The 16729-nt window shown below is 37.8% G+C and overlaps 1 protein-coding gene across 1 annotated transcript in view; it reads left to right on the plus strand.

Annotated features, from left to right (window-relative positions):
- LOC150075740 (uncharacterized) overlaps nucleotides 1-16729 on the plus strand; it is a 311310-nt gene that overhangs the window by 101014 nt on the left and 193567 nt on the right. The window contains exon 9 of the mRNA XM_090387858.1: nucleotides 2717-2833. Coding sequence (XP_090243984.1) covers nucleotides 2717-2833 — 117 coding nt within the window. The remainder of the gene's footprint in view (nucleotides 1-2716; nucleotides 2834-16729) is intronic.

A 16729-nucleotide genomic window follows, 5' to 3' on the forward strand; every position in this document is an offset into this window, starting at 1 on the left:
TGTGGTCTTTAGAACCAAAAACAAACTACTAAAATATTGATTTTGAAATAGTGTATAAGGAAAAGGAACTCGAAAGAGTGAATGAAACAAAATTTCTGGAAATCTGGCTGGATAGTAAGTTAAGGTGGGATAAACAAATGATTGTCATACGCAACAAGACAGCATTAGTTGAGGCATATGGTGCGTGCAAGAAAGCAAGCTTATAGAGCATCAGCCAAAGACAAGGCCTAGATACCTCATATATTATGATTTTGAAGAAAATATGAATGAGAATGCTACCTCCTTTATTAGACTAGACAAAGACAGTAGCAAATTTAAAATCGAGAAAAGAGTTCAACAAGGAGAATATCTCTGAAGCTGTTTACTGCTGCCTTTGAGGACAGCTTTCAGAAGACTAGACTGGTCTCAGAAAGGAGTCAATGTGAATGGAGAGTACCTAAACCATTTACGATTTGCAGATGACTTTGTGGTCATAAGCCAAGATCCCAAAGAATTAGAGGAAAATCTTAATCAGTTATGCACAGTCGAAGGATTTTGGACTAAAGATGAATATGGCTAAAACAAAAGTAATGATGAACAAGTATGCCACAGAAAGGGACATAATGATTGAAGGAGCAGTAATTGAAAAGGTGGAGTCATATACTTATCTGGGACAAGTCATTAGCTGTAATAATGATAAATGGCTGGAAGTCAAGAGAAGAATAAATTTTGGATGGATAGCATTCAGGAAATATAGTCATATACTGAAGAGCAATATCCCAGTTTATCTGAAACGTAAAATAATGAACCAATGTATACTCCCCACCTTGTCTTACGGAAGTGAAACTTGGGCACTCACCAAAAGAATGGAAGAGAAGCTGAGAACTACACAGCAAAGAATGGAACGAATTATATTGGGAATCAGAGTGTTAGATAAGAAGAGAAATGCATGGATTAGGCAGCAAACTCAAGTAAAGGACATTCTTATCAAAACTAAAGAACTAAAATGGTCTTGGGCAGGAACATAGCTTGAAGACATGATGATAGATGGACTAAGAAAATAACAGAATGGTACCCAAGAGGAGCTAGAAGAAGACCTGGAAGACAACGGTGGAGATGGATAGATGAAATTCATGAGTTTGTGGGTAGTAAATGGATGGCCATTGCACAAAACAGAAGGAACTGGAAAATTGCTGGAGAGGCCTTCATCCTGCAGTGGATTGAAATGGCTGATGATGATGAATCTTGTAAATCATATAATGCAACTGGATAACTTTCCTTGTCCTCATTCCTACAGTCTTGCAGGAGGAGGTGTCTGAAATTTTCAATATTGAAATATATATAAATTTTCTAATTTATTCATAGTCTATTTGTTGCAATTATACCTGTGCAATATCAGATTGTCATAAATTTTATACTGCCATTTGTGTCCATTTTCTAAGGGACCACTCCCTAAAAAGCCTTTAGCTTATGTTTTCTTTCTCTTTTTTTTTGCTGTTATCTTCCAACAAGTTTAAAAGGGGGACAGATGAATTTATTATTATTGTTATTTCAGTATAATGAGAAGTTCGAGGACTAGGTCCTTGAACTTCATGTATGTCAACGCAAATAGGACCTTGATGCAATGCGCCATGTCAAAAAAAAAAATTCTTGGTATATATTGTTCATCCTGAAATTTAGAGTTGTTCAACACACAACTCCAGAGCACAATTTTGTTAGGATGGGTAACAACAATTTTTGGAGACAAGTGTGATGAATTCACTTCTTTCCTTATAAAGACACTACTCCGATTTCCAGAGATGCAAATTGACCTTTCTCACATCTGGTGATAATGCTGACAGAGATTTGTTTTCTTTGTAAATATATTTATTTTATTTTTTTGGGTCATAATTTTATACTTGTATTTTGCTGTATTTCCCTATTTTAAGTTGGAAACTTTTGCAAAGAAAGAAATATTATTAATAGAATAATTCCAAATCTGTCATTTCACCTTTTCACATTACATGATCATGTGATGCAAAAGTACATGATTAATTGATTATTATTATCATCTTATTTGATACAATTTGTAAGTATAGATGACTAAAAGATTAATATATATTTGAGGCCGCCGTAGCCTAGTGGTCAGGCGCGCGGGTGCATATGTACACGTGCCTTGAGTGACCGAGGTTCAAGCACCGTGACTGCTGAATACAGTGCTGTTTCTTGTATTCTGTGTATCTTGTAAACTCCTTTGACCGTTTGGTCATCCCGGAGTATAAACAGAAAATTTATTTATTTATTTATTTATAATATAAAAATTAACTTTATCAGTAGTCAGTTGGTTAGTGCAGTAACATCCTCTACATTTTATTTAGGTTTTCTATCTTCTGGATCTCAATTCCAGAGAACTATGTCTGTTGTAAGCCCAAATTAGATAAATGACAGGGGATCTCCTCCTCCTCTGATTTTTGAAGCTATTATTTTAAAGCTTTTACTGCCATCTTTTATAAAATTGTCTACAATTATTTCAAAACACAGATCAGAGATGGCAGCACTTAATGGAAGATTTCAAATAATTGTCCATTTTTAAAAACATAAATGGACATATTTGAAGAGAACTTTGAAAAGAACATTGGTACATATATGTAGAAGGTTTAATGACATATTCATGGTCGGTATTTGTTCCTCTAATTGAGTATAATTTTTTTTTGTGAATTCTTATGTAATATATTAATAAATGATTTATTTCTGAAAGGAACTTGATACAGATGATGAACAACAGATTTCTAGTCCACCTTCCACATTAGTAGAAGAAGAAATTGAGCTCTTTCCTCCTTATGAAGACTTGCTTGCTTCTGCTATAATTAATAAGGTACTGTCTGTTAAATTTAGACTAGTGTTATGTTTAAATCTTTACAAGTAAAAATAGAACTGCTCTTTGTATATTATTTTTACGGGATTGAAAAGAGTAGAAAAAATCAATGGAAACTTGTTTCTTTCTATTGTTTTTCTTTTTTTTTTTTTTTCCAATAAAAATAGTAGTAGTAGTGGCATGTGATGCAAGAAAGCAAATGTATGAGCTTATGCAGCATCAGCCAAAAAAAAAAAAATCACACCATTCCCTCCAAATGCCTGTCCAGTTCCTCCTTAAATTTATTCAAGCTATCAACTTCCACAACGACAGATGGAAGTTTGTTCCAGCAATTAACCACCCGCTGGCTAAAGGCAAATTTCCGCACATCTATTCTACATCTGTCTTTTCTTAATTTGAATTTATGCCCCCTTAGGTTCGTAATCTGAACAAGTGGAAGGATCCCATCAGAATTCAGCGTGCTCAATCCATTCAAGGCCTTATATACCTCAATCAGATCACTGCGCAGGTGCCTAGTCTCCAGCCACTGCAATTTGCAGAACTTAAGCCTCTCTTGGTAAGAGGATCCCTTCATTCCCCTCACCAATCTTGTTGCCCTTCTCTGTACCCGCTCAAGTAAATCTACATCCTTCCTAAAATGAGGTCTCCAGACCTGTACGCAGTACTCAAGGCGTGGCCTGACCATTGCCTTATACAGAGGGATAATCACCTCCTTTTCCCTGCTAGCAATATATCATTGACAAAACCCCATGACCTGCCCTGGCAGCCTGTCTGCATTGCTCAGAGAACTTCATATCTGACTGCACAATTACTCCCAGGTCTTTTTCATTTTCTACCACCTTAAGTGTAGTACCACACAGTTGGTACGTTTCTCTGGGGTTATTTCTACCCATATGCAGTACTTTGCATTTGTCAAGGTTAAACTTCAGTTGCCACTTCTTAGCCCATCTGCCCAAATTATCTAGATCCTGTTGCAGTAGCAGACTGCCATTACTGTCATTAACAACCCTGCCAACCTTTGTATCATCTGCAAACTTCGACATTAAGCCTGATATACCTTCATCAATATCATTGATAAATATACAAAACAACAGTGGACCTAACACCGAACCCTGTGGGACTCCACTAATAACATTAGTCCAAGAAGAGCAGCACCCATTGATTACCACCCTCTGTCTTCTCGCACTTAACCATCCTTTTATCCATTGTAGCAACTTACCCTTAATACCATTCTGCTCCAATTTGTACAATAGTCTTCCATGCGCAACAGTGTCAAAAGCTTTCCTGAAATCCAAATATATGATATCAAAATTGTTTTTTGCATCCAGGTCCTTTGTAACCACATCATAATATCCTATCAAATTTGTCAGACAAGACTTTCCCTTAACAAACCCATGCTGTGTCTGAATTATTGCTGCAGTCTTGTCTAGATGATCCTGCAATGCATCTTTAACCAGCGACTCCATTATTTTACCCAGAACAGAAGTTAAACTAACTGGTCTGTAATTATTCGTGTCACCCTTCGATCCCCCTTTGTGAATTGGGGATACATTTGCACATCTCCAGTCCGTGGGAACCTCCCCTGAGTCCAAGGATGCTCTCATAATTATGGCTAAGGGTTTGCTTAGTTGCCTTGCCACCTCCTTTAATATAACTGGATAGATCCCATCCACCCCAGGTGCTTTTCTTACGTTTAACTTCAACAATTTCTCTTCCACTTTGCTCTCAGTTATTACAAGATCATTAAGCACCCTGCTACAATTTGATAACCTTCTGCCATTTTCAAACCTTAATAATTCCTCACATGTGAATGTAGATGCAAAATACTCATTCAGTTTGTTTGCTATCTGAGCAGGATCATCAACAGTCGAACCATCGATGTCAAGTGGACCAATCAGATTCATCCCCTTCCTTTTAGAGTTTATATAAGTAAAGAAATTCTTGCTGTTTTTCTTAGCATCCTTTGCCAAAGATTTCTCATAATCTGCCTTTGCCTGTCTAATCTCCTTTGTGACTTGATTACAGACTAGCTTATATCTGCCATAGGCTTCTGTGTCGCCTGATAATTTATATGCATCCTGTGCATTTTTCTTCTCTGTTACGAGTCTCATTAGTACATCTGACAACCAATTAGGCCTAAACCTTGAACAATATTTCTTAATAGGTATGAAACTTTTAGTAGCTTCCACGATTAATTCCTTGAATGCTTCCCACTTAGAATTTACTGTTGGTAACATCGTCAGTTGATCCCACTGTACAGAATTTAAAAACTGTCGGAGACCACTGTACTCGCCTTTACGGAAGCAAAAACCCTTTCCTTTACCCCTGATGGTAATTAAATCTTTAAGTAAATCCCACGTCAGTACACTGTGATCACTGCCACCTAGTGGTTCTTTAATCTGCAAATTCCTAATACATGAATGATCACTGCCGATAACCAGATCAAGAGTATTACTTTCTCTGGTTGCCTCTCGAACATGCTGCTGCAGAAAACAATCATCCAATAAATCCACAAAAGTCTGACTAGTGTGTGAGTGCCCAACCCACAAGTTCCAGTCAATATCTGGGAAGTTAAAATCCCCCATTATGAGACATTCCGATTTACTAGCCCACTCTATTTCTCTGTACAATTGTTCATTGTACTCATTCGAGTCATTAGGCCTATAACACACTCCTACTCTAATTTTTGCTTTTGCAGTGCTTATGTCACACCAAACTGACTCAACAGTGCACTGTTCATCTATATCAACTGGATATAGATGAACAGTGAATACGGAGGACGAATATAGAATTTTGTAATGACTATGGTGTCATATGTGCAAAATATTTATTTACACCTTTCATCATAGTACCTAAATCTTCCTCAGAGTTGTACTGATCATAGTGCATTGTTCAGAAATATTTCCTGATACAGTAGGCCCTTGTGATAGCATGGTTCTCTTTATGCTTTATCTTTACACTATAACGCTGTTCTTATATTCTAATCGGCGCCTCCATAGCCAGGTGGGCAGGAGCAGTCAGCATGCAACCCAGCCAGCAAAGTTACCACTTTTAGGTTTGCACAGATATTCCATTTGTATTCTCGATAGCATATTTTTGAAAAAAAACCTGTAGGTTTTCATACGTTTCCTTCATGTGAACTGCATGGGCAACAGTATAGATGGATACTTATTTCCATAATGGAATAAAACTGCTTTCAAATTGACCTTGGATGAATTGACCTCCACTGCTCAGGGATGTGCTCCAGATGTAATTCTTTCGTTAATTCCTTGACATTGTTACAGTAAACCAAAGTGCCATCCATCGTCCATGGAATAATAGGTTATGTTAGATTGCCTCTTCCTATAAAAAGACATCTTCACACCCTTTTCAGAAGATGAAAAGGGTGTGAAGATGTCACTGCTGAAATCATGATCCTAGTAATTGAGCCTTGATTTTGGAGAGGTCCAAATCTCTATCCAAATCATTTAGTTTTCTTCTTGGGTATTAGATGTGGCTTTGCAGTGTCAAGAGCTGAAAAGTCCAGAAACTCTTTCTTGTTCTGCATCAATAACAGCTGCTGTTAATGTCCTTGAACATGAGCTACAGGAAACCTTTGGAGCCCATACTTTATCTTGATCTCTGACCTTACATCTAAAATAGTTCATAGGCTTTTCTCACAAGTTGAGAGTGGCTTCCGTTGCGATTTTAATACTACTTCTCCGCAAATGTAGCAAAAGCTATCAGTCTTATTTTGGCAAGAACGTGACATATTTCATGTATGGTTGAGGTACACGCACATAAGAACACAATTAAGAAATTGTAGATTTTTATTTTTAATTTAAACACAGTTTACGATTTATGCTTATGCACACAACACTAGTTCCCTAAAACGCTTGTTCACTACCCACTCTCTCTGAAACGCTTTTTGAAATACAAAAATGCTTGCTTAATGTGGAACCCGCTTATATATACCAGTAGAAAAGTTTCTAGAAGGCTCACAATACTAGAGAACTCTGTTAGAAGTTCTAGAACCTTCCAGAAACATCCTGACCTTGAAATTTGTAGGAAGCTCCTAAATGCTCTAGAAAAAAAATTTTAAAAATAAATAGATAAAATAGATGGAAAAGATGATTAAAACAACTACAGGTCTTGATTTTTGGTCATTAACATACGATTTCTGAAAACTGAAAGTGGTGATAACGTTTAAGCACATATTTGAATTTGTGAACACATTTCCTATGGGCGCCTCCATAGCCAGGTGGGCAGGAACAGCAGTGCATAGCACACGCTTCTTGATTAGACCGGGGTTCGAGCCCGTGACCACCAAATACGGAGGATGCGGAAAGGTCAGGGAATGACAAAACCAAATAACAACAACATTTCCTTTGAGAATCTGTCAATTATTTCAGGGAGGATATTGATGCTGACCAGTGTAATTCTTAGCATGCTATCCTGAAAAGTCTGTTCATGTTCTTTGTTGCAGGAATCGTGGCATCGACAGACTGCAAATAAATTATATCGTATAAAGCCTGTAATTGAACCGTGGCAGTCTAGTCTGCGTAGGAATCGTAAAGAGGAAGTTGTTCTCGCCCGGACCCACATAACCATTTAACTCATTCATTTTTGCTGAGGGCTGATGACCCTCCTATGTGTGTGTCCTGTGGCACAATTTTAACAATCAGACACCTTTTAATTGACTGTCCAGATTTTAGCAGCACCCGTTTTACCGCTTTTAATCATCTGACTGAGCCTTATACGCTCAGTCAGATTTTATCCGACAATGACAACATGTCTGCTGTTTTTAGCTATTTTAAATCAATAGAGGTTTTTAATTGTATTTAAAATTTACATTTTTCTTTTATACATTTTATACATTGGTTATACATTTTGACATAGTGACCTAATTAATTAGGTCACTGAAAGTTAAAAAAAAATTTTTTTTTTTTATATGTCCTGTTCTTGGCGCATTATAGCCTTAGTAGCTAATGCGCCAATAAAATCAAAACAAACAAAAAAAAAATCATGTTCTTTGCTTCTGCATTGAATAAAGCAGTTTGTTGTTCTTTTCTATCTCTCACATCTACTGAGGTCATTATATCTAGATATGTTGAATGCCATGTATATATTTATTATATTAACAGGTATCTTTCATATTCCATTTTAGAATGTGATTACCATAGCAGACTGAACGAGAAGGATGTTTCTGAGTTAGTTATAGCCATTTTTTATGCCAAGGTTGTGGAAAGTAGGCCTAATGGCGAGAGAGCACCATTACTATTCTTTTATCAAGTGCACATGTGGTGTTGATGCACGAGGTACAAGTTTTCACATTCTTCCAATAGGTCAACCATTGGAAGAGGTGCAAGAAGCATTTAATTAACATTTTAAAGCAGAGCTAGAATAGGTATTCCAGGAAATGCTTCAAAATATCAATGAATGAAGATTTTCCACTCACTTGCAGTGTTGTCAAATCCATTTATTAAAAATTGGAGACCTTTGCCCCACAAATGGACATAACTTTTAAAAAAATAGGACTCCTAATAGGTCTGATGATTCACAGCTTTGTGAATCATCAGACCAGAATAAAATGGCTTCTATAAACAGCAAAGATGAGACTGCTCAAATAGTATACTTTCTTGCTTGTTGTTCTTTTTGATTATTATTCTTTATTAGAGGAATCCCTCGAGGTTCATTGTGGAGCTCTTTCTGTATTTATTAGCAACAGTGATGGAGGCATATCAGTTTAATGTCTAAGTTTTTGATGATACAAAGGTTTGTAGGGTAGCTGATGACAGGAATTGGGGTATGTTACTACAACAAGACTGAGAAAAATTAGGCAGATGGGCTTAGAAGTAGCAGCGGAGGTTTAACATTGATAAATACAAAGTACAGCATATGGATAGCAGTAATTGTAGAATAAAATACCAGTTGGGAATGTCACGGAATTTTTTAAGTTTAGGTATTTTTCATTCTCTGCTACATTCAGGGTGACAGAAAATGAAAAAGTCCAAAATTTTCTGAGCAATGCATACAGGCTACTTGGAACAGCCCATGGGGTTCTGCGAAAGTTATACAGGAATTTTGCCAGCAAAGAGAAGGAAGTGACTATCCCAGTTATAAACCAGTGGTTGAGCTGCATCTTGCATACAGGTCTGGAGGCCTCATATTTGGATTGATGTAATCTGTTGGAATGTGTGCAGAGAAGAGCAACAACAAGATTAGTCAGGCATACAAAAAGGTACTCTTTCCAAGAAAACCTTCACCTCTCAAATTTTTTTTTTTTTTTTTTATGTGAACCCCAAACACGAGAGGTATTAGAACCTATAGTACTTAGTACCGTGCTTGGGTTGGAGGTTGAGAAGACGAAAGAAGATATTTGTTGACATTGGACTTGAACTTCTGTAGATTGTAATTTTCAGGAAATACGTATGAAGGAAGGTTTTTCCAGAAAACGGTAGTTGAATGAATAAATGAGGAAGATGAAAAGTTGGTTCTGTGGGTTTGAAGTTGGACAGTAAATGGATGTTGGCTGGTGGCGGCACGTGTTCGGACTGTTTTGAAAGAGAGAGCGGAAATTATAGAAGCCAATTCAGAAGAACAGTGCCCATGGAAGTATTTGTAGAAGAGGCATGCAGCAGAAACAGTGTGTCTATGAGAAAGCGAGTGGAGAGACTCTGTTAGAGATGAATCATTAATTAACCTAACTGCCCTCTTCTGAATGGAATCAAGAAGCCTGAGAGAGGTTTTGGGGGCACCACCCCAGATGTGGGAACAATATTCCATGGCAGGGCGGATTTGCGATTTATACAGAGTGAGCAGCTGTTTGGAAGAAAAGTAACGCCGAGAGCGAAAGAGAAAACCAAGTTTTTTAGATGCAGAGGAAGCAATATTTGTAATGTGCTTGTGCCAAGAGAGATTAGAAGTCAGGGTAATCCCCAAAAGAGATATATCATTTTGCCTAGAAATCGGAGTGTCACTAAAGATAAGCATAGGAGCAGAAGAATCCTTTTTGCGAGATATAAGACAAGACTGAGTTTTAGAAGGGTTGAAATCAACTAAGTTGTCTTTGCCCCACTGGAGAATTACCTTAAAGTCAGCATTTAAGGAATTCGTAGCAGATTTTCGAAAAGTTGAAGCTGATTGAGCAGGACAAGGTTTCTCAAAATGGAAAGTTGAATGCAATGTGCTATCATCGGCAAAACTATGGATAGGATTTCCAGTCAATGGAAGAAGGTCATTGATATACAAGAGGAAAAGAGTGGGGGAAAGAACTGAACCTTGGGGGACACCGGCATTAGTGGAGAAGTTAGAAGACAGAGAGCCATCTACCATCACCCTAAGTGAGCGATCAGAGAGAAAACTGGATAACCAATTACTAAAAACAGTTGGCAAACCATAAGATGGAAGCTTGTTTAGAAGACCTTTATGCCAAACACGATCAAAAGCCTTTGAGATGTCAAGAGCAACTACTTGTGTTTCACCGAACCTTTCCATTGAATTAGTCCATAAATGGGTAACATAAGCCAGAATATCACCAGTGGATCGACACTGACAGAATCCATACTGGCGATCGTTGATCAGACGGAAGGTTTCTAGGTAGTTTAAGAGTTGGCGGTTAATTGATTTCTCCATTACTTTAGAAAGAGTAGAAGTAATTGCAATGGGACGATAATTGGATGGGAGGGATTTGTCACCCTTTTTAGGAACTGGCTGGATATGAGCAAATTTCCAAGCAGAAGGAAAAACAGCTTTGAAATAAGAAAGTGAAAAAAGGCGGCAAAGAATAGGAGTAAGTTCAGGAGCACAGGTTTTGAGAACAAGTGGAGAAATACCATCAGGACCTGGAGCTTTCTTAGAATCAAGATTCATCAAAATCCTTCTGATATCCTTTTGACGGAAGACCACAGGAGGCATTGAATGGAGCGTGTTGGGAATGGTGGGAGGTGTTTTACCAAGATCATTAATGCATGAGCTGGAAGAAAAATGGGATGCTAGCAGGTCAGCTTTATCTTTGGCTGAAGTGACAACAGAACCATCTGGTTTGGACAGAGGTGGAAGCAGAGATGGGCAAAAGTTACGGCCAATTGCTTTGGCAAGAGACCAGAATGCTCGGCTACCATTAGGGCAAGAAGCAAGTTTTCTACTCTTAGCCTGTTAATACTCTAATTTGGACTGATTAATAACTGCTTTACAATTGTTGCGAGCTTTGGTGTAGGCAGAAAATGAAACTGAAGAATTAGAAACAAGCCAATTACGATATGCAACATTCTTCTCTTGGACAGCCTTAGCACATTTATTGGAAAACCAAGGTTTAGATAAAGGACGAGATTTTAAAGTGGAGTGTGGGATAAAGGATTCCATTCCTGCAAGAATAATTTCACTGACACGATCTGAGCAAACGTTGACATCAGAAGTTTTGAAACAGTAATCTGACCAAGGGAAAGAAGAAAAGAAGTCTCACAGGTCATCCCATTTTGCATTCTTGTAATGCCAAACAACACGAGGTTGGGAATAGCCATGAGATAAAGTTTCCATTGGAGAAGAGACAATCACCAAGTTGCGATCTGAAGTGCCTAAAGGACCTCTCACTTCGACCGTGTACTTAGAAGGGTTGTTTGTGAGAAAAAGATCAAGCGTATTGGCTGTATGATTAGGATTGTCCGGTATTCTTGTAGGTATATGAACAATCTGTGCTAGGTCATTAGTAATTGCAAAAGCCTCAGCATCTCGACCTGCTGGGTCGGTGTGACTAGAAAACGGAAGCCAGCTGGACTTGTGAACATTAAAATCACCAAGGAAAATTACCTCACTGTTAGGAAAGTTGGACTGGAGAAAGTCAAGTTGCAAAGAGAGGAAGTCAAAGAGTTCCAAGTGATTAGTGGAGTTGGGAGAACGGTAGAGACAACAGATGAATTTGACACAATGAGGTAGAGAGATTTTAAGCCAGAGATCAAAGAGAGGAGATTCCAAATTGTCAAGTCTCTGAAAGGGAATATCAGAACGGACATATGCACAAGTACCACCTTTGAGGCGAAAGGAATCATACAGCAAATAATTTGGGCATCTGAGATGAGCAGTAGTTGAATCAACCGATAACTGAGATTCTGTCAGAAAACGTACATGGGGTTTGGCAGACTGCAAGTGGAAATGGACATCGTTGAGATTAGAATTGAGACCACGTATATTTGTGAAATGAATTAGGAAGTCCTTGGGAGGTTTAGATCTTTTCGCAGATAAGCTTGCTCTATTAGTTTGACAATTCATGGTGTATTCAATAGTACGAAAAAGTGGGTGGACATGCTGTATGAAGTAATGAAATTTTTGGATATGGCGTACATATGGTAAGAATATACCCAGATCCTTGACATAACGTGGCCTCGACAATGCTCCCCGCATACACACTACTCGGACTCCCTCCAGTCACTATCTTGGCAGAGTAGAGGTAACAAGATTATACACTAGCTGATCCGGAAGCCTCCTAGAGAGTTACCAATAGGTTCGGTCCAGTGTATTAACTAGCGGCCGGCCTGCGAACACCGGTTTAGAGCTGTACCCTCGAAATGTAAGGAATATTGGATCTCGCCACGACGTTCATCATAACCTCAAAAGTCATCAATCATACTGCATGATGGAATAGATAGGGAAGGGTTGGTCGGAACTTAGCTCTAGAGACTAAACATGGGTTCCACCACTTCAAGCCTCCAATAAGCAAAGTGGTGGAATTTCACCGGTTGATGAGAGTCATCTACCACCTAGTACTGCCTGTTAACACAGAGGGGCGGCGTTCCTCCATGTGGTGTGGGCGCCACACCTCGACCCCCTGCTTACGTTGGTTCACACCTGGGTGGTCACCCACCATGTACTTGTGCATGGAGGTTATACCCAGGATTACTAACAGTCCCACCATCGTGAAGGTGCAAGCAGAGGATTTGGCTGTCACAGACCGTCCGGACTTCGCCGAAATTGGGTCCACTTGACTTGAGTGTCACCCGAATATCAGTTCCGTCAGCGTTTTAGACTCCCAGGTAGCAAGTACAGCTTGTCTGGCATATCTGAGAGAATGTCTGTGACAACCCCAAGGACCAAATTGCAGTGCCTGGAAATTAGGCACTTGCCAAGACCTAATTGAAGAGTTTAAGGCTTTAAATTTGATAAAGATTGTTTATCCTTACTCTTTAGTAAGGATAAACACAGAAGGAGACATAAATTGAAATGGCTGCAGATAGATGTGTGAAAATTTCATTTAAGCTGGATGGTAATTTATTGTTGGAACAAACTTCCATTTGGTAATGTGGAAGTAGGTAGCTTCAATAAATTTAAGGAAGCATTAGACGTACAAAGGGCTTTCAGTAAATTATCTACCTACCTATTAAGGAAATGAGATAGACAAAAATCTGGTTTTATTTCCCCCCCCCCCCCTAAACTTCAGTACCCTTGTTCCATTTTGTTGGCAATGAGGAAATGCCTGACAAATAAAATTCTTTGTCCTGTCCATCAAAGAATGCAGAAACAGCAGACTTCAGTTCATTATCATCATCAGAGGTAACGTCCACATACATTTTTCTTGAGGTATCGAAACAGAAAATTCTCTGAGGGCCAGATCAGTTTTGATCTAAAGGTGGATGGGTAATTTCTGTAAAGTCACAGTTTCTCAAAGCAGCAACAGCATGTGACCTGTGCACTGGTGCATCGTCCTGAAGAAGCAGCACACCTCTGGAAAGTTTTCCACAGCGTTTTTCCTTTATGACATCCCTTAGATTGTACAGTAAGGATGCATATGGTAGCCATAATCTTGCCAGGTGTAGGTTGTGTCCGAAATTTTTTAGTTTGGTTGAACCCTTGTGTTTCCATTGCATTGATTCTTGCTTGGTCTCAGGATCCTAGTGATGAACCCATGTTTCATCACCTGTAACAATTCTGGAAATGAAAGTTTCAGGATCCCTTCCATAAAGCTCTAAATTCTCCTCACAACACCATACTATAAATTGTTTCTGCACAGGGGTCAGAAATCTGGGGACCCACCTTGCACTGTGACCACCTTAGTCATCCCCAAATGTTCATGGAGGATGGTCACATAAGGAAATGTGACCTAAGGTGCCATAACAACATTCCAGGGGTGCCATGTAATTTGGGTTTAAGTTACTTAAACCTATTATTTTTTTAAATTTATATATTTATTTCATTATAAAAAGGTGTACTGTATCCGTTGTACCCTATCTTTTTAATTTGTGATGATCTATAATTGATGTTTATTTAGGACTTCTATATAAAGAATAAAATTATTATATAACTATATATAATTTATATTATGAATTCTAATTTTGTTTATAATTATATTATTATAACAACTATCATATAATATATTTTTTAATATTATATGTATACACAAAGAGAATCGGATTACTAAAAGGTCGGAAACCACTGTATTAGGTATTTCTTTTGGCCCAGGGGCACCGTGAAAAAAATTACTGGGACACTGAGGGCACCGTGAACCGAGAAAGTTTGGGAACCTCTGCCCTAGCATCTGCTTTTTGTGATGAGGCCACTTACATGAACGTGATAAATGGTCATGCCACTCACATACTTATTCAACCAACTTATATGAATAAAATTATTATTTTTGATTATTTTTCTTTCTACATTCATATTTGTGTGATTAGTATTTGAATGTTATTTAATTATAAATTATTTTAAGTAAGACCTGGTGAATTATCTTAAACCTATTCATCATCATCATCATCGCTGAAAAGTGTAAAAATCATCCCACAAATTCTGATGAGTGCAGCTTTTTCCTAACTAAATCACAAAAGCACACAATCAAGATAAATATATAGGCTATTCTGTAGGTGACCAGAATGTGTGGGCACCACATATTGTTTGTACTGCTTGTTTGAATGGATTGTGATTGTTTGAAGAAAACAAAGTTAATGCTGTTTGCTATACCTATGAAATGGAGGGAGCCAAAAGACTATAATGGTGATTGCTGCTTTTATATTATGAATGTTCTGGACTCTAGGTGAATAATAAGCACAAGATGTTTATCTGAACCTGAATTCAGTGATAAAACCAGTCCTTCATGATGGCACCATGCTAATTCCAGTACCTTCACAGCATGAGCATGAACTAGAATATGTGAATACTTTAGAAGATGTGATTGGTGAAGACCTGAAAACTTCAGCTGATCCCAAGTACACACTCAACAAAGAGACATTGAAGCTGTTTACCCAGGGTGTTGAGTGACCTTACCAGAGTTCTGGTCCTCTCCACAAGTAAAGCTGAACTTCTTTCCTTGAAACTAAAACAGAAACAGTTGGTTGAGAATGTCAGAGTGTATCACTATCAAAAAAGAAATCGAGTTTTGCCAACATTCTTTACGGTAAACAGTCTGCTCTCTTACTGCCATGATATCAGTAGAGTTTTTATATTTTGATACAAATACACATTACAGTTGAATGGTACCTGTTTGTTGACTCCTTACAGCAAAGTTTGAAAGCTGTTCCCTTGCATAATAGGAACTTAAGCCATTCATTCCCATTGTCTGCTCTTCATTGAAAGGAGACATACTGTAACATGAAGACACTACTCAAAGAAATTCAACACAGCACTCATCAATAGAATATTTACATCAATCTTAGTGATCGGTATGTTAAATGACAGGAAAGTAGGATTCACAAAATATTGTTTCCTATTACTGGCCTCAAAGTAACACATTGTAAATACTGTTAACTAACACTTGCATCATGTGAGGAATCACAATAGCATGTTAAATTTTTTTAATGTTTACTTTCCTGTCATTGTGTTCATAATTAATTATTTAATTCTGATATGAGCTCCTGGCCTTTGGCCGTGATGGGGCACTTGCAACTCTAGTTACATTGTATTCATCGAATTGCAATAAAGGTGTTCTCTCTCACATTTGAGTCAAGAACAAATAGTGTGCAGCATGTTCCATTAGTGGATCTAATGAACATTTTCTTTCTATCTCTTCACAGTCATCTTGGATTTGAAAGAATTTCATTACTTATATAAGAAAAAAAAATCAATGCTGTGAAAGAGGAATCAGAGCACTTCTGCAGGATTGAAAGCTTTGAAAAATTCAAGCACTAAAAGCATGTCTGGCTTTCAAAAAACCTTGTGGAAACTCATTGGGTAACCACAGGTCTTTTGCATACAAAGATGAATGTCAGAAACTGCAGTGCACATAAAGAAATGGGATGTCCTATGTCACTGAAACTTCATTTGTTGCTTTTGTATCTAGACTTTGCCAAAAACTGTAGTACAGTAAGTGGTGCAGTTTTTGGGAAAGGGTTTGTGGTAGGGGCAATTACACCAAGCTTTCTGGAATAAATGTATGTTGACAGATCTCTGCTGGACATTGTGCTGCAACATTCCAGACAAAGTGTGCCAAAGGAAATCATCTGTGCAATATTTTAAAATTTTACTTTTTTTTTTTTCACACAGTACAGTCTGTCCCCGACTGTACTGTGTGAAAGAGATACATTCCAGGACTTCTGGGTAAATAACTAGAGTTAACATTTCATTTTCTGCTTTAAAAATTCTGAAGAAATATTTGACATGTGTTTGTCAATATTTGAAGAAATAATTCCATCTTACTTAAGTCAAGCTTTATGTAACTCGGGAGTGACTAATAAAATATTGCTACTATATCCCTGTTATGCCAAAATTACAAAAACTGCATAATATCCCCAGAAGAATGAAGAAAAATAGTTAAATACCATAACAATTAAAATCTTTATCTGGGGACAGTGGTAAAGTAGTACCACTGTTACTTATTCTCTTGGGAGGCACCATGATAACAGTCAAAATGAAATTTTCTGTAAAGAACTTCACAGGGTTAAGTTACAAGACATGCTGTCACACCTTATGACATGCTGTCACTAAATGCGCAAAATG

This window comes from Mastigoproctus giganteus, chromosome 13, assembly GCF_048544385.1.
Source record: "Mastigoproctus giganteus isolate SK-2022 chromosome 13, ASM4854438v1, whole genome shotgun sequence".
Classification (NCBI taxonomy): domain Eukaryota; kingdom Metazoa; phylum Arthropoda; class Arachnida; order Uropygi; family Thelyphonidae; genus Mastigoproctus; species Mastigoproctus giganteus.